The 23,921-nt window shown below is 41.9% G+C and overlaps 1 protein-coding gene and 1 long non-coding RNA gene across 6 annotated transcripts in view; both read right to left on the minus strand.

The window, feature by feature from the left end:
* Positions 1–14,577: 14,577 nt before the first annotated feature.
* The window catches only part of LOC116039317 (zinc finger protein 239-like), a 69,346-nt gene continuing 60,002 nt past the window's right edge, over positions 14,578–23,921 (minus strand). For 2 of the 4 annotated variants that reach the window (XM_036008026.1, XM_036008025.1), the window contains 2 exons: positions 15,991–16,361; positions 14,578–15,906 (listed from right to left, as the gene is read on the minus strand). In XM_036008026.1, the coding sequence (XP_035863919.1) occupies positions 15,159–15,906; positions 15,991–16,361 (1,119 nt within the window). In that variant the 3' untranslated portion in view covers positions 14,578–15,158. The remainder of the gene's footprint in view (positions 15,907–15,990; positions 16,362–23,921) is intronic. The other 2 variants (XM_036008027.1, XM_036008028.1) reach the window with 2 other exon arrangements.
* On the minus strand, positions 22,584–23,045 carry LOC116036169. 2 transcript variants are annotated; one of them, XR_004101547.2, is made up of 3 exons: positions 22,985–23,045; positions 22,763–22,873; positions 22,584–22,615 (listed from the first exon to the last, which is right to left on the minus strand). It is a non-coding gene; the product is annotated as an uncharacterized LOC116036169 (long non-coding RNA). The 2 variants fall into 2 exon arrangements; XR_004101548.2 differs by having other exon boundaries at positions 22,603–22,615; positions 22,729–22,873.

Consider the following 23,921-nt stretch of genomic DNA (forward strand, 5'->3'; position numbering starts at 1 on the left):
CAGCAGCAGCAGCACCGCGTCAGACACGTTTCTGGTGTGTAAAGACAAAGAAAACGCCACGCAGCCACCACGCAACTGACACGCAACAGAAACGCCACGCCACACCACCTAAGGTCTCCTTCACACCTGAGCAGTTTGGTCCGTTATAAATGAACTCTGGAGGGTTTGGTCTGATAGTCAGTTGGTTTGGGGTGGTGTGAAAGCTCATCTGAACTCTGGTCCACTTGATAACAGGGGTCTCGGTTCTCTTCCAAGTGAACTAGAGTTCGGTTCACTTCAGGTGAGAACTAAACCCAGCCCCATCTGACGGTGATTTGATTTCACCCTGTTCAATCTGAAAAGATTGAGCTTGGTCTGGTGATAGCCAGACTAGGTGAGAACGCGATCTGACCCAAACACAGGAAGTGGACCAACAACAGAGCATTTACTAGTCTGCAGTTTCCACCTTTCACACAGTTTACAGACTTAAATATCTGGTTTAAGGGATGATAACTTTCAGATCCATATGTAATGTGTGTGCAAGTTAGTTCCTCCAGCAAATGTGAATGCCTGAAACTCGTTTCTCAGCAGGCGTTTTTTTTTCAATTTACAGAGTTATACTGCATAAACATTTTTCTAGCGAGTCAGCTTCCAGTAATATTACAGTTAGCTCCAAACAGTGGCCTAGGTTTTAACAGACACTCTGCTCCAACTCCTCTTTAACACAAATAAAGACATTTAATGATACAGCCAACACTGTCAGCTGCTCACATTGTTCACCTTCCTCTAAAATATGACAAACACTAAAGCAGAACCAGAGAAGCCAACACGGTAGAAATGTAGTGGAGCTTCATTATTTCGGAGAGTTTCCCTCTGATATTCTGTCCAATCAACAAGCGACTGCTTCCACCACGTGACGTGTGTTTACAGTGTTTGCTGCATTTAATAAAGTGCAGTGTGACGCAAACCGAACCAAATGAAAAATGCAATTATTAATAAATAATAATTAATTACAACTTCAGCCCCGATTCTCTCCGAGCCCACCGAACTATAGAGGAGACACTAACGGAGCACACTGTTGCTCAGAAAAGAGCGCAGATCGATAGAGTTCAGTGTTGCAGATATTTCATACAATGTTAGTATTATTCAAATTTTAAAGACATTCATATTAATTAGAACAGTTTCCACTTTTGCACATTTTTTACACAACTTCACCTTCTTCTTCACATTGAAGGCTGCAATTCAGTGTAGTGACAGCTTTCAGAAAACCTTTAAATATTCCACTATATCATGTTTGGTGTTATTTAACATGTTAATGAAATTTTAACTAATTTAAACTATTCCAACTATTCTTACTGCTTCACCTTCTTTCACATTAAAGCCAGCAATCTAGTTAAACTTTAGCAATTTAGCTTTTCAGCATTCAGAAGAATTTTCTGCAGGAAATGCATTTTCTAGTTACTTTTCAGATTAGTTTTTTCCCTTCCTGTCCAATGAAAACCATGTATCTCCAGATGTGTTGATGTTGAATGTTTGTGATAAACTTAAGTATGATGTCATAAGAGTGTCATAAAAAAGATTAAACCTGTAAAATAAGAATAAACTAAATGTCGAAGTTCAATTCAATTCAGTTTATTTAAGAAGAGGACAGATCAAATTAATAAAACAAATGATTATACATGGGTTAAAAATCCCAGAATTGGCCAAAAGCTCGCAAACTCCCCCCCGAATACAACCAGCTGTTCTCATGTGTCTAATCCACTGAAGAAGCCTCGGGGATACCATAAATACATAAATATACGTAGATACCACATTGGCCGCTGCTGTTTATTGGAGCGACATGTTGACATGGCGACCATTTCCTAATGAACATTGTGCTCCTCCTAATGCATGTGTGTCTATGGAGGCAGAAGGTCTATCCACAATTAAAATAATAATTTCTCCCTGAATTTCCAACTGATTTTCAAGCGGTTTACTACAAATGCCAGACATGAATTTATAATACAGGATACTTGATTAAATTAAAAATGCAGGTATTCTTACCAAACTTTTTCAAGATATTTTGAAGCTAGTGACAGTCTGCTGATTTAAGCCTTGATAAAATTTAAACAGGTGAGTTATATAAACAGTTGTTATGAAGTGTGAAATTAGCTTCATAGACCAAAACCGTTTTTTTTGTACCAGACTGTAAATATTTATATATTTCTGATTTAAAGTTTGGATTTTTTCACATGGGGGTCTATGGGGAATGACGTGAGGAACTGTTCAGTGACACACATAAACATCGTTTTCAGCATCTTACTGAGATATTAATAATCACTTAAATAAAACATACATGACCTGACACAAGCTAGCATTAGCTCAATTCAGTTTCAGGACAGTCATTTAACTTACTGTTAGCTTAAAAGAAGGATTAATGTTACCTTTTGTGATATTAAATTCAACACTTTAGTAATAGTATAATATTGTAAAACACATTTTTCATCCGTGAAATGTTATTCCATGTTGCTTAGTTTAGCATTTCTTTCACATGAACATCCAAAAGCAGTACAACAATCTTTTTCTGAGTCTTTAAGATCAGTTGTCTGTCCCAAGATGGCAGTGGCACAGACGCAGTTTAAACACATTGGCCCTCATTTATGAAACGTGCGTAATACCTAAAACAGGCGTAGGATGGGCGTACGCCAATTCCTACGCAATTTGAACGTGAGCGTAGGCTGCGATAAAATCTCACGTCTGGTCTGAACTCGTGTACGCAAGTTTTCGAGTCAGTGTGGACTTGCGGTGCAGCATATAATCAGTTTAACAGGAGAAGGAGAAGTCATCAGTTGATCACTTATCAGCAATGGCAGATCTGGCTCTTTTAAAAGACCTCTATTGGCCGGTACAACAGTGCACATGTACACGAACAGGCCATGGTGGAGCGCTCCATTGGATTGATCAGGGGGGGGACCCTACTATACACAGCAGGAAAATTCTGCAACATTGTTTTAGCCGGTAGGGTTCTGGTGCCAGATGCCCAGATTGCAGTGTCCAGCACAGCCCCAACTGGGGCTATACGAAGGAGACAGGATATTATTCCTCGCTTTTAAGAAGGTATAGGGTTATGTTATATAAGTTTGGCAATGATAGCCTACTCAATACAGGAAACATGACAATGTACAACATTTTTATTTATTCGTCAGGTTGTCGTTTCTCTTTTAAAGAGAGGAGGGAGCGTAATGTGTAGTCGTAGCCAAGATAACATACATGCTGTTCAGAAGATAAAGTTACTGCTGGTCAGCCTTCAACGTGGAGAGAAGATCAGAAAATAACAACACAACTATCAGGGCATGAGGAGGAGGCAGGAGGACACAGCTTGGCTCTGAAACATGTTCACAACGAGGCAGCGTGAATGTGCTGGTGAGATTTAAGGTTACTACTGTGAGAAAACGTTTCCCCACATTGTTCACACCAGTACGGCTTCTCTCCAGTGTGAACACGTCGGTGGCTTTTTAAAGAATCACTCCTAGAAAAAGTTTTACCACATAGATCACAGCTGTACGGCTTCTCTCCAGTGTGAATGCGCTGGTGAGATTTAAGGCCGTTACTATGAGAAAAAGTTTTACCACACAGATCACAGCTGTAAGGCTTCTCTCCAGTGTGAATGTGTCGATGTGTTTTAAGGGCCCCACTCTCAGAAAAATTCGAGTATTAAGGGCTGCCTAATATTCGTTCGAATATCATTTTTTTAAATATTCGAATTATAGTCAAATCCCTATTCGTTACTATACAGCTCTTCATTTGAGTGATGACAGTTTGCTCCAAATAATTGGTTACTGCATTTTATTTAATTCTACAGTCGTTTACAATGATAGTATTGTACTGTAATGTATTTCTAATCTGTTGAAAGAAAAATCATAGTATGCAAAGAAACACTAAGACTGCAATTTACATCAGTAATTAAACTGATTAAATCCTGCGTTATTTGGTGATTGATCGCGCTATTTACAGGGCCAAAATGCAGTGGTGGAATGTAACAAAGTACATATTCTTCGTTACTGTACTTAAGTAAATGTTTCACATATCTGTACTTTACTTTAAGTAGAACCAATAGTGCATACTTTTGACGTTTACTTTGTTACATTTTGCAGCATTATCTATACTTTCTACTCCACTACATTTCTACAACGTTCCGTTACATTTTCTTCTGAGTTTTTCCCCCTGCCAAAACGTCTTCCTGACTGTCACAAGTTTGTCTCACCACTGAAGTTTGGTTGCCATAGATACAGTATATATGGGGCACCGCCGATTCTTCATCGGCTTCCAAGCCGACTCCGGTGCTCCAGAGCCCGGGCGCTGCGCCGCTGACCCTCGGTAATACAGCCTCCGGTAAAAGTGAAAATGAAAATGTTTGTTTTTTATTATTCCCGATTTTAAATCATAGTTGCCATCTATTTCTCTCCACAGCGTCGTTTACTCCTCCGCCAGGCATCGAAAGACGCGTTCATATCGTATTTATTTGGCTGGACCTCTTCACAACTCCTCCCCATTTCTGCTGCTTTACACACTTTATTTGAAAAACATCCATGAATAAAACCAACCGCATTCTGATTCTAACAACATATTTCTGTTTTAAGCTGGTTAGGATAGGAACTATTTTTAAAAGCCAGGCCTTGCTTGTGGTAGTGGACATATTACCATTTAAAATGGTAATATGCAAATAAGATTAAGAGAATAACTCGTTATGCAAGTACTTTTACTTATACTTAAAGTACATCAATCAGGTACTTTTTACTTTTACTTAAGTAGGGTTGTCATTGTGGTAGGCTACTTCGACTTTTACTAAAGTAAATATGTCTGTTATATTGTTTGTACTTTTACTTAAGTACTAACATTCAGTACTTCCTCCACCACTGCAATGTACAAGTCATCTGCGACTCCGACAACCATCTCCTGAACGCAGTCTACCGCTACCCAGGAGGTAGACTTATCACTTCTATGCACGTCCTTATATGGGAATTTGCGGGGCGTTTTCTTATGCTAATTAGGAACAACTGGCATGTGCTTTCATTTCATCATTACAAAGACGTGGGATTCATCAATCCTAAGAACACAGGTGCCAACAATTCTGTTGTTTAAAAACACATCATGAATCCAATGTAGACTACTCTTAGGGACTTTTTTAAGATCATGTTTAAGAGAAAACTTAGGAAGATATTGGTGAATGAGGCCCATTATTTATAAAAAGGAAACAGGACCGTTGCAATGAAACAGAGAGAGAAAGCGTGGCAGACGATCACGGATTGACTGAATATGTAAGCAGCCTAAAAATATACATTAACTGACCACTGCTCTGAACTGAAACCGTCATAATCATACCATTCAAGGATTAGGTTACTAATCATTTGCACAAATTAACAGTTGTAGCTAGGGCTGCACAATATATCGTAAATGTTGCGTTAACTTGAAACGGGTAAACCTTGTGGTGCATTCAAAGTTATTTTAAAATACCTTTATTAGGGCCCGAGCGCCGACAGCGGCAAAGGCCCTATTGAAACTGAAGGAATTATTATTATTACACCAAATTAATTGGCTTTTTGAGGGGCTTAACATATTGAAAAACTCACCAAAATTGACGGTCGCATCAAGTCTGATGAAAATTTACATATTTTAAGGGTTTCGGGAATAGGCGCACAAAAATGGCTCGCTAGCGCCCCCTACAAAGTTAAAAAAAATTGAGCCCCTGCAGTGCGTTTAACGTAGACTCACAAAAGTTGGTACACATATGTAACATGTCAAAATGTACAATAAACGTCATTGGAGCCATACCCTAAACCCAACAGGAAGTCCGCCACTTTGATTTCAAAGTTCGAAATTAGTGCGATTTTGGCTATTTCCACATTAACGAACTCCTCCTAGAGATTTAATCCGATCAACTTCAAATCTGGTCTGTGCCATCTTAAGACGTTAAAGATGAAAAGTTGTTAAAAGAAAAACTTTTCATCATAGGGCGTGGCGGTAATTTTGTGCGTTTCGCCATCAAAACAGGAACTGGGCTTAACTTGAGTGTACATTGTCCAATTGGCTCGAAACCTTTCAGGATTCATAAGAGTCCAACCCTGAGGACAAATAAAGGCCGATATTTACTTAAAGTCATAGCGCCCCCTAGTGACAACAGGAAGTAGGCCTAAAAGTCAAGGTGATATACTTTAACGAACTCCTCCTAGAGATTTCATCCGATGGACTTCAAACTTGGTCTGTATCTTCTCAAAACCTTAAAGATGAAGTTATTAAAAGAAAACCTTTTTGTCAGACGGTGTGGGCGTGGCGGCCATTTTGGGTGTTTAGCAATGAACAAAGAAATTGTTGTAACTTGAGTGTACGTTGTCATATCTGCCCGAATTTTCTCACAATTGACAAGGGTCCAGGTCTGAGGACACCTACAGGCCATATTTACTTTTGGTCATAGCGCCCACCGCTGGCAACAGGAAATGCACCTTATATGACAAACATCATCCGATTTACATGAAACTTATGTGTGGTCGACACGTGCTACTGAGCCGCCCCCTATACTTTAACCACGCACACTTACTCAGGCCACGCCCCCTTTCATAACATTTGAACCGTTTAAGGTAGAGTCTTGTGTGAGGTGTCATTGAACTCAGCAGAGAGTTCCTTTTTAATTGGTGATGGTTTGACCCGCCCCCTATAACTTAACCACGCCCCCTTTCACAGCTAATGAACTGTATGACGTAGAGTCTTGTGTGAGGTATCGTTGAACTCAGCAGGAAGTTCCCTTTTCATTGATGATTTGCAGTGCCTGAGTAACGTGTAAATGCACGGTCGCAAGGAGCAGCGTCCGCCAGTAACCCCGACACGCGCAGAGGCGCGAGGGCCCGTCCATCGCTGCTTGCAGCTTTAATTATTGTTATGTTATTATTACATTTTTAATAAATCATTTAAATTCCTCCCTTTTTTGAGCTGTATTCATATTCATTAATATTGAGATTAGATTTCTGGGACTCTTCAGTCTGAAGTAACCTCTTTCCTTCACTCACCTCCTCCTTCTTCCTCTTGCTCGCTCGCTCCTCTGAGTCTCCCGAGGCCTCACTGACAACTTTCCTGTTGCCCTCCTTCTTCTTCTCCTCCTTCTCCTTGTGTTTCTGCATGTACTCGGTGATAAGGTTGAGGTCCAGGTTGTCTTGCGGCTCCCATGTGTTATCCTCACTGGAAAGGTGAGTGCAGACAGAAGAAAATCTCCTCAGGCTTTGTTTTTAGGCAATACATTCTCACTCTAATTGCTAGTTCGTATTATTCCTTTTTTCTATTGTCATTTTGTAAGGTTATTTGATTGTCTGCAACTTCGTGTCAAAATACCAAACCTTCAACTTTGAGGGCATGATACAATGCCAGAATTTATGCTGTAGATTATCTCCAATTTCTAAATGAACAAGAAACTAATATATATATATATATATATATATATATATATATATATATATATATATATATATATATATATATATATATATATATATATCAGGACCAAGAACACCAAGTATTAATATTATAGACTCATACTTACTCTGAGAACCCCTTCCATTTCAGCAGAAACTCTACTCTTCCCTTCACCACTCTGCGGTCCAAAACCTTTTCCACCACATACTCCTCCTCTTCCTCCTCTTCCTCCTTCACTGCTGCTGCTGCTGCAGGAGGTGCTGCAGGCTGCTCCTCCTCCTCCTTCACTGCAGCTGCAGGAGGGGCTGCAGGTTGCTCCTCCTCCTCCTCCTCCTCTTCCTCCTTCACTGCTGCAGCTGCAGGAGGTGCTGCAGGCTGCTCCTCCTCCTCGGCCTTCTTGCCCTTCTTTCCTGCTCTGGTCGCCAGCTTGAGGTCTGCTGAGGACTCCTTTGGTAGACCCAAGGGGGAAACATGCAGAGATAATGATACAAGGGTTAGAAGAACTAATGGGAGGTGGAAGAGAATTATAGTTCACCATGTTTTACTATATTCAAATGTTCTGTTTGAATGGAGAAAATGCAAGGGCTGATGAGGTGACCAATCCATAGGACTTCAGAGTGTGAAGTATCTCCTGCATTAAAACTGAAATAACTACTTAAATGTAAGCCACAAAAGTCATTAACTGGAGCTACAAGCTACATGCACAGTAGCCTCAATCAACAACAGTTCATTTACCAGAAAATCACCAGATGTTCCTCGCTTTGCAGAACTCGGGGAAACAACAACAAACTTTGAGCTAGCGGGCTACACGTTGAAAATGGAAAGTTTAGAACAATGTTTTGATCATGCAACAAGGCATGATTTAAGATTTACAAAGAATATGTTTAGCGTTATGCCATTTTATATCTAACTGGGATGTTTTGGGACCGATTGAAGCAGGATTGCTGTGGGTGAAGTAATGTTACACAGGGTGATACACTGGTGAGAGCAAATTACGTTCAGCCATGTATGCAGCTCATTTAAATAGCTCATTTTACCTTATTGTGTGAACAATTAACTTCATTTTATATTACATGTGGCTAGGGTTGGTTACCGTTCACATTTTTACCAGTGCCGGTATGGATACCTGAAATTTGGTTCTGGTACCCAACGGTACCTTTTTTCAGTACTTTGTAATAACAAAAAAATTAATTTCCGTTGTAAAAATAATTTCAAACCTATTTATCCTAGAGTATCTTCGCTTCATCTTACCTCTGTGTGTGTGTGTGTGTGTGTGTGTGTGTGTGTGTGTGTGTGTGTGTGTGTGTGTGTGTGTGTGTGTGTGTGTGTGTGTGTGTGTGTCTGCTCTCTGTCAACATGCAGATGGCGTTTCTTCTATCGGGGTGAAAATGTTTCACCTAAACAACTTCCTTCCTGAGACTATTTTGCAGAGCCAATTTCATGTATCGTTCAGCCCTAGTCTGAACAAAGGAACAAACTATTCTAAACCGTTCTGGAATCAGACGTGAAAAAGAAACGCCTCCGAAGAAGCAACCAGCGATAGAGGAAATCAGCGACATTAAGAGGTCGCTTGATTTTCTCTCTGAAGAGATTACCACTGTCAGGCTGCAGCAAAAATCCATTTCAGACCTGGTCGCGGAAGTAAAGGCTCTCCAGCTTCAAATGAAGAGAAGCACAAGAGACTTAATAATAATATTTCATTACATTTTACGCTTTATCATAGACACTCAAAGCACTTTGACTCTAACACCACCAATGTGTAGCACCCACCTGGGTGATGCATGGCAGCCTTACGATACCAGACTCTCACCACACATTAGCTTAGTAGAGAGGAACATATTTTTAGTGGTGGAGAAAACCAGAGTACCCGGAGAAAACCCCACGCACACACCTGGAGAACATGCAAACTCCACACAGAAAGGCCCGGGATGACAAGGGTTTGAACCCGGTACCTTCTTGCTGTAAGGCCACAGTGCTAACCACTGGGCCACCGTGCTTGCCTTCCTAGAGAACAGAGTGGCTGATCTAGAGCAGTAGCCTACACAAGAATGAATTAAGTTATTGTATCGGGGCTCAAAATAAAACCTCAGTCGTACGCACAGGCAGTAACAGTGACCACTGACCACGATCGGGAGCCAGACGGGTCGGTTTCTGACTCCGTGGAGCATCAAGTAGCAGCCTTTCTACAGTCCAAGGGCATCTGATTGGACTGTAACGCCATTGAGGCTTGTCACCCTCTGCCCCAGAGAAATAACAGCAACAAACCAGCCATTATAATGAGGTTTGTTAACCAAAAACACTAAATTGCACTACTGAAACAAGGAAGGAAGTTGAAGGGAACAGACGGCTACATGAATGAATATCTCACCAAACCAAATGCTGATATCGCCTGGAAAGCACAATCCTTGAAGAAGTAGAAGAAAATACAATCTACATGGTCCACAAAACTGCAAAATCTTCATTAAAGTGATCGTTCGGAGTAATTTTACCCTAGGGTCCTTTGCACCATGACCTCGAGCCAAACAACCCCAGAAGCTTTTTTCACCTGGGTCAAACATTGGGAGAGTTAGCATTATCAGCTGAATAGCTTAGCACAGGGGCTAATGGATCCACGTTTGTATCTAGTAAGGTACCCCACTAATAATGCCCGAAATGATACCAAACTTCTACACTAGTACAACTAGGTTATGTACTCATAAAATGATGGATTGGAAAGTTTATAAGTACACCAGACAGGGCATGAAATTGGCACCCGCCCACCCGCCAAATGCGGGTAACTTTTGTGATTGGCGGGTGAAACTGTCAATCTACCTGCCACATTAGCGGATAGCCAAAGAGAATTGAGTGATTCAGACTCGTAACTATCGGTAAGCAGGGTACACGGTTGCTTACGGGCCTGGTCCAATCAGGGGCCCGCATCACTGGAAGACACTGATTGACAGCCGGGGCCCCCTATCGCATTTTCATTACTCACACAATCCCAGCATCCCACGTGCAGCCACTGACCAAGCGGGAGTGAGAATGGGTAAAATTAATTTCCTAGTTTCTGATATGAAGACGAGACGTGTCTGTGACTCGAACATCTAACATTTACCAACAAAACGTACAGCGAAAGACCGTGCAAAACATTTCAGACCGTCCTGCCAACCTGTATACATTTTAACATCAATGTACGCTGTAACGTTTTTTCACTCTAAATGAGACCTACAGGATAACCTAAATTGAGGACAGCTATGCTCGTTATTGTAAGTGCAATGATAAGTTAAAGTCCAATAAGTACTTTATTAAACCGTATGAATGTGTGTCCCAGGCCAGGATAGGAAATTAACTAACAATGTAAAGATAACAAGCCACTGACAATGACAGATATGTTCAAATTTGATTCATTCAATAAATTATTATCTTGTGTCTTAAATCCACCAGCTGTTTTCATATTATACCAACATTTGCAGCATCCTGAGCCTTGTTGGTAAGCCCAGAGTAATGAATTAATAATAATTATTATTCTCCCCAAAACAAGTTTCCTTTTTATTTATTTTTTTATTTTTAAGAACTATACAAAAAAAATTCATGTTATGGTGCGCATTCACCAGTGTTTTTGTTGTGGTGCGCGTAGGCTACTCCTGATTTTGTCAGTCATCTCATCTCTTATATGCAGTGGTGTAACGAGCCAACACCGGGCCCCTATGCAGGATTATCAAGGCGGGCCCCCCTACTACAGCACGTGATGACGGCACAATGTCCACGAGTAGGCTACCATCAATAGGACAGGATAGGATCATAGAGACACAGCAATTCCTGTTTTTCACCTTTATGACGCAAAAAAAAAAAAAAAAATGGCTGGTTAAAAAGTCCCTGTGGCAGGTGGATTTAAAAATCCACCTGCCACAGTGGCTGGTGGTCAAAAACGTTCATGCCCTGTATATATATATATATATTAGGGCTGTCAATCGATTAAAAAAAATAATCTAATTAATTACATACTCTGTAACTAATTAATCGAAATGAATCGCATATATAATTAACGGTGCCTGAACCAATACTTTTTAAGAAAGTAAAAAAAGAAAAAAAAAGGGTACTAAACAACAGTTGGTGACATTAAAGAATGGCTTGTTTATTGCTAAGACCATATGATCAAAATTAAATGATTTAATAATAATGTATAACAATAACAATAACTTCACCGGTGGTCAGGGAAGCCGTCCGACTGAAGGAGTCTTTCCGGGATATGTTATCCCAGAGGACTCCGGAGGTAGTTGCAAGGTACCGAAGGGCCCAAAGGGCTGCAGCCTCTGCCGTGAAAGAGGCAAAGCAGCGGGTGTGGGAAAAGTTTGGAGAAGACATGGAGAAGGACTTTCGGTCGGCACCAAGGTGCTTCTGGAAAACAGTTCGCCACCTCAGGAGGGGGAAGCGGGGAACCATCCAAGCTGTGTACAGTAAGGATGGGACGCTGTTGACCTCAACTGAGGAGGTAATAGGGCGGTGGAAGGAGCACTTTGAGGAACTCCTAAATCCGACTAATACGCCCTCTATGGTAGAGGCAGAGCTGGAGGATGATGGGGGATTGTCGTCAATTTCCCTGGTGGAAGTTGCTGAGGTAGTTAAACAACTCCACAGTGGCAAAGCCCCAGGGATTGATGAGATCCGTCCAGAAATGCTTAAAGCTCTGGGTGTGGAGGGGTTGTCTTGGTTGACACGGCTCTTCAACATTGCGTGGAAGTCTGGGACGGTGCCTAAGGAGTGGCAGACCGGGGTGGTGGTTCCCCTTTTCAAAAAGGGGGACCAGAGGGTGTGTGCCAATTACAGGGGTATCATACTTCTCAGCCTCCCTGGTAAAGTCTACTCCAAGGTGCTGGAAAGGAGGGTTTGGTCGATAGTCAAACCTCAAGTTGAAGAGGAACAATGCAGATTCCGTCCTGGTCGTGGAACAACGGACCAGATCTTTACTCTCGCAAGGATCCTGGAAGAAGCCTGGGAGTATGCCCAACCGGTCTACATGTGCTTTGTGGATCTGGGGAAGGCGTATGACCGGGTCCCCCGGGAGACACTGTGGGAGGTGCTGCGGGAGTATGGGGTGAGGGGGTCCCTTCTCAGGGCCATCCAATCTCTGTACGACCAAAGCGAGAGCTGTGTCCGGGTTCTCGGCAGTAAGTCGGACTCGTTTCAGGTGAGGGTTGGCCTCCGCCAGGGCTGCGCTTTGTCACCAATCCTGTTTGTAGTATTTATGGACAGGATATCGAGGCGTAGTCGGGGTGGAGAGGGGTTGCAGTTCGGTGAGCTGGGGATCTCATCGCTGCTCTTTGCAGATGATGTGGTCCTGATGGCATCATCGGCCTGTGACCTTCAGCACTCACTGGATCGGTTCGCAGCCGAGTGTGAAGCGGCTGGGATGAGGATCAGCACCTCTAAATCGGAGGCCATGGTTCTCAGCAGGAAACCGATGGAGTGCCTTCTCCAGGTAGGGAAAGAGTCCTTACCCCAAGTGAAGGAGTTCAAGTACCTTGGGGTCTTGTTCGCGAGTGAGGGGACAATGGAGCGGGAGATTGGTCGGAGAATCGGCGCAGCGGGTGCGGTATTACATTCAATTTATCGCACCGTTATGACGAAAAGAGAGCTGAGCCAGAAAGCAAAGCTCTCAATCTACCGGTCAGTTTTCGTTCCTACCCTCACCTATGGTCATGAAGGCTGGGTCATGACCGAAAGAACAAGATCCAGGGTACAAGCGGCCAAAATGGGTTTCCTCAGGAGGGTGGCTGGCGTCTCCCTTAGAGATAGGGTGAGAAGCTCAGTCATCCATGAGGAGCTCGGAGTAGAGCAGCTGCTCCTTCGTGTCGAAAGGAGCCAGTTGAGGTGGTTCGGGCATCTGGTAAGGATGCCCCCTGGGCGCCTCCCTAGGGAGGTGTTCCAGGCACGTCCAGCTGGGAGGAGGCCTCGGGGAAGACCCAGGACTAGGTGGAGGGATTATATCTCCAACCTGGCCTGGGAACGCCTCGGGATCCCCCAGTCGGAGCTGGTTAATGTGGCTCGGGAAAGGGAAGTTCGGGGATCCCCTGCTGGAGCTGCTACCCCCGTGACCTGATACCGGATAAGCGGACGAAGATGGATGGATGGATGGATGGATGAAAAGTCTAAGTGAGATCTGCAAATTGTGTTTTACCATGTGAAATGCTTTAAGGTATTGACAACTGACGGCACAATTAGCTAAACACTGTGTTGGTTTGGTGTGTTTTTTAATTCAACATCACTATATTACAGTAACGTTTAGGGGACAAAATAAAGAGCATGAACACACACACACACACACCAGGAAGAGTGTTTGTTCTTAGTGCACACGGGAACAAACACACACACACACACACACAATGCTAAGTTTCCTAGCAACCTTTCTCTGAACAGTAGCATCCATCACAGATAGCGTGTTGTTGACCTCACCTGTCTGAACGTGAAGCGGAGGGTCATCCATCAGCATGTTAGCATTTAGCATGTTAGCCTCAACCAGCATGCACCTGTTGGTGAAGTAACATGGCAGCAGGTGTGTTTGATTTGTGTCACCTAGCGTGCTGGGTGGGTGGGGCCTGAGCTCATTCAACCTCCTGTTACCTTTGATAACAGTCTGTAACTGAGTAAATTTACTCAAGTACTGTACTTAACTCGACATACTTGTACTTTACTTGAGTATTAAATAATTTACAGCATTTTAATAACTAAAATAATGTAGAAGTATAAGGAGAAATTCAAAAATATGGATTCATTTTGAGCATTTTATTTTATTTTTCCACCAGACTCCATTTAATTAAAAGACATGTTATGATTATTAAACACACTTATTTCAAAGTCGACAGAAACTAAATAACACTATCAAAAGCCATCTTGGTTCATCTTTCTACTGTTCACAATCACCACTCTGGTTTGGTTGAAATAAACCCTTAATTCACTCATTTACATGTGGAAATATGCTGGCTCTATACACAGTAAAAGTCCTGATTACTTACATGGAGTCTGGTGGGTTTGGTGATCGGGATTTCGGGACTGTTTAATGTTAAACTAAAAGCATCTTACTCTTTAACTAAAAGCGCTATCTCTGTAGGTAATGTTGTCAGAAACTTAGAATAATAATCTGAGTCTGTCAGCAGCAACAACAGAACTTTTAGTGGATGGAAACTTTACCTTTTAATTAGGAGTTTAAACACAGACACAACAGGAAGAATAAATCCATCAAATCAAGTCACAAATAATCAGCATGTGGCCTTGTTTTAGTTCATTTATTAGCATTTAATTGTTCCACATTCCAAAACATTTAAATTAATTAGGGGGCGCTAAACACAAATTAACCAAATCACTCTAGTCTCGCATTGCTCACAGGTTTTCATTGTTTTGATTTGAGTTTGTGAGTATATTAAAGGATGTCACAAATGTTCATAATTCAAAATTCATTAGGGGTTGCTATAGAGACACCATGCCACTCCCAAGCCCAAATGTGATATCAGATCGAAATATTAAAGCTGTGTTTCCTATACATAGGTTCTACTTGGGCGACTAATGAGCAGCAGAAAGGTAATAATAATCATTTTTTTAAAAATCATTCTCAGTAAGTAATCATTAAAACACACAGCATCAGGAGAAACAGCATTTGACCCACTTCTAACAGGACTAACCCTTCAAAGGAAAGGAGCGTTATACGTAGTCGTAGCCACAATAACATACATTCAGGAGGAAACAGTTTGGCTCTGAAAACATGTTCACGAGGCAGTGTGAATGCGCTGGTGTTTTTTAAGGCTACGACTCTCAGAAAAAGTTTTCCCACATTGATCACACCAGTACGGCTTCTCTCCAGTGTGAATGCGTTGATGTGTTTTAAGGCTACCGCTCTGAGTAAATGTTTTCCCACATTGTTCACACCAGTATGGCTTCTCTCCAGTGTGAATGCGTTGATGAGATTCAAGGTTACCACTCTGAGAAAAAGTTTTCCCACATTGTTCACAGCTGTAAGGTGTATCTCCAGTGTGAATGAGTTGATGTGTTTTTAGGCTACTCTGATGACGGAAAGCTGCCCCACATTGTTCACAGTTGTAAGGTTTATCTTCAGTGTGAATGCGTTGATGTGTTTTTAGGCTACTCTGATGACGGAAAGCTGCCCCACATTGTTCACAGTTGTAAGGTTTATCTTCAGTGTGAATGAGTTGATGTTTTTTTAGGCTATTCTGATGACGGAAAGCTGCCCCACATTGATCACAGCTGTAAGGTTTATCTTCAGTGTGAATGAGCTGGTGTCTTTTAAGGTTACTACTCTGAGAAAACATTTTCCCACATAGTTCACACCAGTACGGCTTCTCTCCAGTGTGAACACGTCGGTGGCTTTCTAGGTGACCACTGTGAGAAAAGGTTTTAGCACATAAATCACAGCTGTAAGGTTTATCTCCAGTGTGAACACGTCGGTGGCTTTCTAGGTGACCACTGTGAGAAAAGGTTTTAGCACATAAATCACAGCTGTAAGGTTTATCTCCAGTGTGAATGCGTTGATGTCTTTTAAGTGTGCCACTCTCAGAAAATGTTTTCCCACATTGGTCACACCAGTACGGCTTCTCTCCAGTGTGAATGTGTTGATGTTTTATTAGGTGACACTGGCGTCTGAAAGCTGCCCCACATTGATCACAGCTGTACGGCTTCTCTCCAGTGTGAATGCGCTGGTGAGATTCAAGGCTACCACTCTGAGAAAAAGTTTTACCACATTGTTCACAGCTGTACGGCTTCTCTCCAGTGTGAATGCGTTGATGTGTTTTTAGGGTACTCTGGAGAGTGAAAGCTGCCCCACATTGATCACAGCTGTGTAGATTCTCTCCAGTGTGAACTCTCTGATGAATCTTTAAATATCCAGATGATGTGAAGGATTTGTCACAGTGCTGACAGTGGTGACGTTTGGGTCCCTCTCCTCCTCTCCGTTTCTATAACAGACAAAAATAGAGAGTTAGTGACCAACCTTCTTTGAAGCCCAGAATATTTTTTTTTGAAGTTGCTCTCACAATTTTCAATCTTCGTACTTCAATTTAACAATGGAAATTATATACTGTATATATCATATATTCTGCCTTTATTCATATTTGCTCTATTTGTCTAAAGGTTTTTTTAATTCAACTTTTATGCACACTGCTAAAGAGCTGCTAAACAAATTTTGATGACAGCTTTATTGTTCGGCTTAAGGTCCATTTAAAAACATAAAACACATCTAAAAGGACAGATACAAATATTTATATTTGTATTGTTCTCTGAGCATAATGACAATAAAGATATATCCATCTATTTTACCTTCTTTCAACTGTGATATAACGGTAATAATGGTCAACATTTAAGGCAAATAACTGACCAACCGGTATACTGAATTTCACCACTAGGTGTCACACTTGTCTCAGCCGAGTGAGACTGGTGAAAAATGTCCATAATAGCCTCTTTCCGACCAAGTAGTTACAGGAACGTAGTTATAGGAACAGTCCACTTCTAAACAGTTCTACTAACTACTCTCCTCCTACACTGGCCAAGTGGCCATAGGAACTGGTAGGAGGGGTAAGGGAGTGACACAAGCATGGCATAACGTCGTCACTTGACTTTATCGCCACATACAACAACAAACCAGAATAGAGGAGGCCATCGGAATGCCTTGCTGGGATCCTCATAACGGGCGTTAAAGCACCCATATTATGCTCATTTTCAGGTTCATAATTGTATTTTAACAAGAGTCCACGCCTGAGGATATATACAGGCCAATATTGACTTTTGGTCATAGCGCCCCCCGCTGGCAACAGGAAATCAGCCTGTGAGATATCATTGAACTCAGCAGAGAGTTACTTTTTGATTGGTGACGGTTTGTCACGCCCCCTATGCGTTAGCCACGCCCATTTTCATAACTAATTACCCGTCTAATGTACAACACATGTGCCAAACTCAAGGCCCGGGGGCCAAATCCGGCCCCTTGCAAATTTTCATCCGGCCCGCATTTCAATTTAGGATCACAGCAAATTCTGGCCCGACTAGTTGTACACCACACCCACTGTAATTATGCAACACTGCCGTGCAGAATTTGACAAATTTGACAACTTTGAGACTCAGAATTCCCCACAGAAGCAGTTTTTTTATATTCAGGCTGTGAAACAGGTTGTGAGTCGGCTGGGTGGTAGCTCCTTTTAAAAATGTAATGTTTGTTTTTCATGACTTGCTAAAAACTTTTTTGCTGACTGTTTTAGGGTTTTATGTCGACCAAACTGTGTGGGAGAAAGCTATATGAGACATGCAATAATACAAAGTTAATTGACGTTTTTTGATAAATAAAAGCAAGTCAATAAACTCTACATGTCTGGCCCTTATTGTGATCGTCATTTCCAGTGTGGCCCTTAGTGAAATTGAGTTTGACACCCCTGATGTATACTATTGTGTGAGGTATCATTGAACTCAACGGAGAGTTCCGTTTTCATTGGTCATGGTTTGGCCCACCTCCTATGCTTTAGCCACGCCCCTTTCACAGCTAATGAACTGTATGAGGTAGAGTCTTGTGTGAGGTATCATTGAACTCAGCAGAGAGTTCCCTTTTCATTGGTGACGATTTGCAGTGTCTGAGTGCGGCGCAAATGCACGGTCGCAAGGAGCAGCGGTGGTGGTGGCGCAGTGGATATAACACATGCCTCTGGTGTGGGAGACCTGGGTTCGATTCCCACTGCGCAAAATCAACCAATGTGTCCCTGAGCAAGACACTTAACCCCTAGTTGCTCCAGAGGCGTGCGACCTCTGACATGTTTAGCAATTGTAAGTCGCTTTGGATAAAAGCGTCAGCTAAATGACACGTAATGTAATGTAAAGTAGCGTCCGCCAGTAACGCCGACGCATGAGGGCCCGCCCAATGCTTTAATAATACTTGGTGTTCTTGGTCCTGAGAGATATATATATATATATATATATATTTATATATATTACGGCTGTCAAACGATTCATTTTTTTTTTAATCGCAATTAATTAATTCATCGCTGAAGTTCTATAGTTAATCGTGATTAAACGCATATTTTATCACATGATTAAAATTCTAATATTTTGCATTTCAGAACAGTTTTTAAGTATATATTAACAATCGAAAGCAATTTCACTGGTGTATCTTGATTGGGAATCAAATAAATGCGAAGAAAGTTACTTATGAACTTGATTTTAAGATTTGTAATTATTTATTTACTGTAAACAAAAGAAAAATGTGTGAATCTGTCATTATTGCATAATTCCTCCAAGTACCTAACTAAAAAACAAAAAATCCCTATCCTTACTAGAGTCAATATAGTGTTTAGTACCTCCTAAATAATGTTGAATACTCACTGACGTCCAGTTTGGCTGCTTTCTCCGTGTCGTACAGGCTGTGTATCTGTGAAAACTACTGTCCCCCTCGACGGCAACGAGACAGGTCAACCGTAGTACGTCTTTAAGACCCGAGTCCTCTACGATGCTGACAGGTCTGCAGTTAGTTGCCACCCGTTTCGCAAGAGCTATCATTTTTTAGGATTTGGTTTCATCCACAGGTCGGCAAGTAGCACTCTCCAAAATAGTGCTTTGCCTGAGTGGGTAGCATGATAGCGGTAGCATCATGTTAACTGTACTACTATGCTTAGCTCCGTAGGTGGTAGCTCAAGCTTGACGTGCTTCGGTGATATTTTAATTTCGGCTTTACACAACGTGCATATGGCTTTCGACTTGTCTACGAGTCCGGGAGTTTTGGAAAATAAAAAGCTCCATTCAGAGTTATTGCTGCTGTCTTTCTCCATCATGCCTGCAGCCTGCAGCAGCAGGATGTGTTATGAGGAAATGGCAGCTTGATGATAAGTAACGGTGCTGCAAAGGGTCAAAATAGCTGTCTGTTAGGCACAACGCAGAGCCGAGTGAAGTGTAAAATAAATTAATAAATGCCGGCATGCGATTAATGCGATTAAAGCTCCCATATTATGCTCATTTTCAGGTTCATAATTGTATTTTATGGTTGTACCAGAATAGGTTTACATGGTTTAATTTTCTAAAAACACCATATTTTTGTTGTACTGCACCGCTCTCTCTCACTGCTGCAGATCCTCTTTTCAGCTGGTCTCTGTTTTAGCTACAACTCTTCTGGACTATCTTTGATTGCACTCGCACATGCGCAGTAGCTCAGATGTAGCTCATGTCAGCTAGCTAGCTCCATAGACAGTAAAAGAAAGGCTGTTTCTACAACTTCGGTCAGTTACAAGGCAGGATTAGCTGGGAGACTTCTAAATGAGGGCTCACATGGAAGTAGTTCTTTTGTAGATTATGGTGAACTTGTGTGTGTTGTAGCAGTGCTTTGCTATTGAGAACGAGGTAGCATGCTAGCGTTAGCATGCTAACGCTAATGCTACGAGCTAATGGTTGCGGTTAGCCTGCTCGTTTCGGCTTGTGACGTCACAAGCCGTGCCGATTTTGAACAGCTCACCCAGAGACTGAAGGCAGGACACATTCAGAATCCATATCTCACTCTAAACAGCATGGATGGATTTTTTTTCAAAGTTTGTATGTGTGTGGAAGCACCAGAGACACAACATAACACCCCAAATCCCAGAAAAAGTGATTTTTTCATAAAATGGGCACTTTAAAGACTAGGCTGGAGAACTTAACAGAGAAACACAGAAGACAAAGGCTCCAGTGTAATATGATCCTAATTAATATGATGGAAGAAGATAGAAGGCAACAGGCAAACAAAACGAAGGGTAAGTTTAACTAGCATTAACAATTAGCTGGTTGAATGCGTGATGTTTGTCTTATGAGTTAGCATACGTAGGCTAATTGCAACAGACAGTGAAGAATATGTACTGTTTGTGTTTCAGATGTTGCTAGGTCACTAAGGGTTCCTATGTGGGAAAGAGAAAGACCCTGCCCTGAAGTAGGAGCTGAAAGAGGTACAGGAACTGCGTTCAGAGGAACTTAATAATCCCCAAATTCGTCCAGTTAGTCCAAAAAAGGGTTCTAGGAACGTTATGTTTTTAGGAACTGCAAAAATCCCTCTGGTCAGAAAGGGACTAATGAGAGTGTGACGACTCCAGTCCACATGGTGGCGGTAATGCGCCTCTAAGCCAGGACTTTTAACCTGCAGTGAGACTTCTACTGTAACTTCTTTTGTTTAACGTTGCGTGTTTACACACCAGTGTTTCCCATACATAGGTTTTACTTGGGCGCCCGCCCAGGTAGATTGTGAGCCGCCCAGGTAAATAAAATCTGAAATACAATTTTTTCTAATCAAGGGTGTATTTTTTCAGTGCACACAGAACCTCATGAAGCCGTGTGTGCATGACAGCATCAACGCTGCACATCAGCCTCAGAGGCTAGCATTAGAATTACCATAAGCATACTGCTGGTGGTCTTACCGTTGGATTTACTGTACTAATAACACCGTAGAAACACCGCGACCACACCGCTGTGAAAGCTTTCCGAACGTGTTTGTGGCAGTCTCCTCCGCTCCATATCTTTATAACGGAGCTAACCAGAGCTAACCGCTAACGGAGCTAATCATTGCTAACAGAGCCTTCAGTTCTCTGTCCCGCCTGTATCCATTAACTGTATTTATGGACTCCAGCCCCAATAAAACCTGTAATTTTATTAAATTGGCTTTAAAAGTTTTAAACTACAACTCAGATTTGTTTGAATGATAGAAATCTGCTCAGATGAGATCTTTATGAGTGAAACAGGACATGTTTAGTACAGAACAAGATGTTTAGGATCCCAAAAACATAGATTAAAACGTAGAGTAAAGTTAGAAAGACATTCACATATTCAAACTTCTGGGATGAATAACTTCTGAGCAAAACGTTATTAAATAACAAATGACGCATCTTTTCTACCATAGTAAAGTTAACGAGCTAAAAAAACTAACATCTCCACTGGGGCTGCTTAATATGGTCCAGCTGCGGCTTGCAGCCGCTCTCACCACGCCCCCCCACCCCCGCTCAGGTCAAGCCCCTTGTTTTATTTGCCTTCAAAATAAAAGCCCGTTTTCTGCAGGCCCATGGTGGTCGCTCACGCCACGCCCCTTGTTTTATTTGCCTTCACAATAAAAGCCCGATTTCTTAAGTTCTTTGCAAAAAAAAAAGAAATTGTCTAATTGTGTTTTTCTAAATTGTATTTTTCTAAATAAATGCCCGTTCTCTATAGTTCGGGGTGGAACTACAGAATGCCATTCAAAAAACAAACAGTTGATGTTTGATTGGATTAGTTTTTGTATTTGCTAATGTATAATACATTGAACTGCAAATAACAACAAAACTTCAAATATTTATTTAAAAGTAAGCAAAAAACACATGACAATGTAACAAATACTGTCAGGGTTTTGGTGTTTTGTCTTATTGTGGTAGTCTTGTTTTTCTGTTATGTTCTGCTTCCTGTTTTATTTTGTAGTCTGTCTTGTCTCCCTTGTCTTGTCTAGCTTTCTTCCTGTCTTTGTTCGTTTCCCGCCTTTTTTGATTGTTCTGCCCCACCCTGATTTGTTTCACCTGTTGTGTCACCTGTCCAGTGTTAGTCCTCGTTACTTGGTGTATTTAGTTCCTGTTCTGTCTTTGTCTCTTGTCGGATCATTTCATTCTGTTTCCCGTTCATTCTGTTTGCTGTGTATTCTTTTGTCATCTTTCCTGTTGGAGGTTTCTCTGTGTTTTTGTGGATTCTGTTTTTCGGTTGTTCCAGCCTGGCTACCTTCCTGAGGACACTTTGTGTAAGACTCTTTTTGTTTTAATAAATCCTCTCACTGCATTTGGGTCCAAGCCTAGTCTTTCCTGACTAAACTGTGACAAATACTCAACAATCTAATTATGTGGGAGACACTGGAACTGGCTTTGGTCACATAGGACATAGCTGTCTGCCCTTATTGTTTTCCTTCCATTTGGGGACACAGTTGGAGGAAGCCTCAATGTGTTTCGCCTTCTGGACCTTGTCCTGGTTATACTGTCTGTGTTCTATTTCCTGGGCTGGTCACAATATAGCACATCTGACTAGAAGCTCTCTCTGGGTCAAAGCACTAAAAGAGGAGGAGAAACACACACACACACACACACCTTTTACCATTTAAATATTTCAGTGAGCTACGTTAGTCTAGGACCCAATTGTCCAACTTATTTTTACCTATTGCATTTGGCTGCAAAAGTGATCGCAGTACCCCTTTTCCCTGTTCCAACATATCCTGTAAAAGAAACAAAGAAAAAAACAACAGACTGATGATTATACTGACCAGTGACCACTAGACTCTGGATGTGGTCTATGTGTAGTTATGACATCAATACTGTGTGTAATGACATAGAATCAAGACCATCCAGTGTAAGATGTTTACCAGGTGTGCAGTTTTTGTAAAACATTCCACATTCACGGCAGGTGTCTACGGTGTACATGGTGTAGAATTCTTTTTTGTATGATGCAGAAAACCTTCTCCATGTAGCGACACCTGTGGGAAACAAATTGTCAACCAAAAGTGAACATTTCTATAGGGTTAGTGAAAATGTGTGTGAGGTACTCAAGTATTGTATACCACAGCACCCTTTATTAAAACACTTACTGTCAAGCCACTGAAAATGTGCCCGTCTCCTGAAGGCGTTAGTGGACACAGTGGCCCTCATTTATCAAAAGTGCGTACACCAAATTTCCAGCGTACACCCAAAACCACGGTGACTTTGAGATTTATCAATATGGACGTTGCCGTACGGCACGCTCAAATCCTACGCCAGCTCAGGAGGTGGTGTACACGTACGCACGTTTTGAGTTAGTGCGGAAATGCGCAGAAAAACAATTCCTAACACCACAAAACGCACTGACAAACTAAAAGATATGATATATTATGACCCACTGTAAAAAACCAACAACATAGTAATTATAAACTTCAGTGTTTATTTTTGTGCAACGTGAGACCCGGCGGTCAAGGTCCTTACCTGTTCCAGTCCAGGTTCTCTCCACACTGAGGTTCTTGGCCACTGGAACCTTTCAACGGGAGATTGCCGACAGGTCTGTCATATCCCAACCCACCATGAGCCGCATGCTGTCATCCGTGCTGGCTGCCATCAGGACTCTCATCCCACAATACATCCAATGCCCAGCAAACAATGATTAAAAGGGGGTTTTGAGATTGCAGGGATTCCAAATGTCATAGGTGCAATTGACTGTACCCACGTGCGTCTGAAACCACCATCGGTTAATGATTACGCATACATCAACCGCAAAAATTATCAGTCAATGTGCAAGTTATTTGTGATGCCAGACTCTGCCTATTAAATGTTGTGGCACGATGGCCCGGAGGCACCCACGATGCCTTCATTTTTGAGCACAGCAGCGTGCGCAGACGGCTGCAGGAGGGCGCATTGAGGGGTCATGGTTATCTTTTAGGTGAGTACTAAGAGCAAATTTATTTTGCAAAATATATTTGCTTCCTAACCTCTCTTTTCCCCTTAGGTGACAGGGGTTATCCTCTTTTGGACTTTTTGATCACCCCTGTGCCAAAC

Source organism: Sander lucioperca, chromosome 12 (genome assembly GCF_008315115.2).
Source record: "Sander lucioperca isolate FBNREF2018 chromosome 12, SLUC_FBN_1.2, whole genome shotgun sequence".
NCBI lineage: Eukaryota > Metazoa > Chordata > Actinopteri > Perciformes > Percidae > Sander > Sander lucioperca.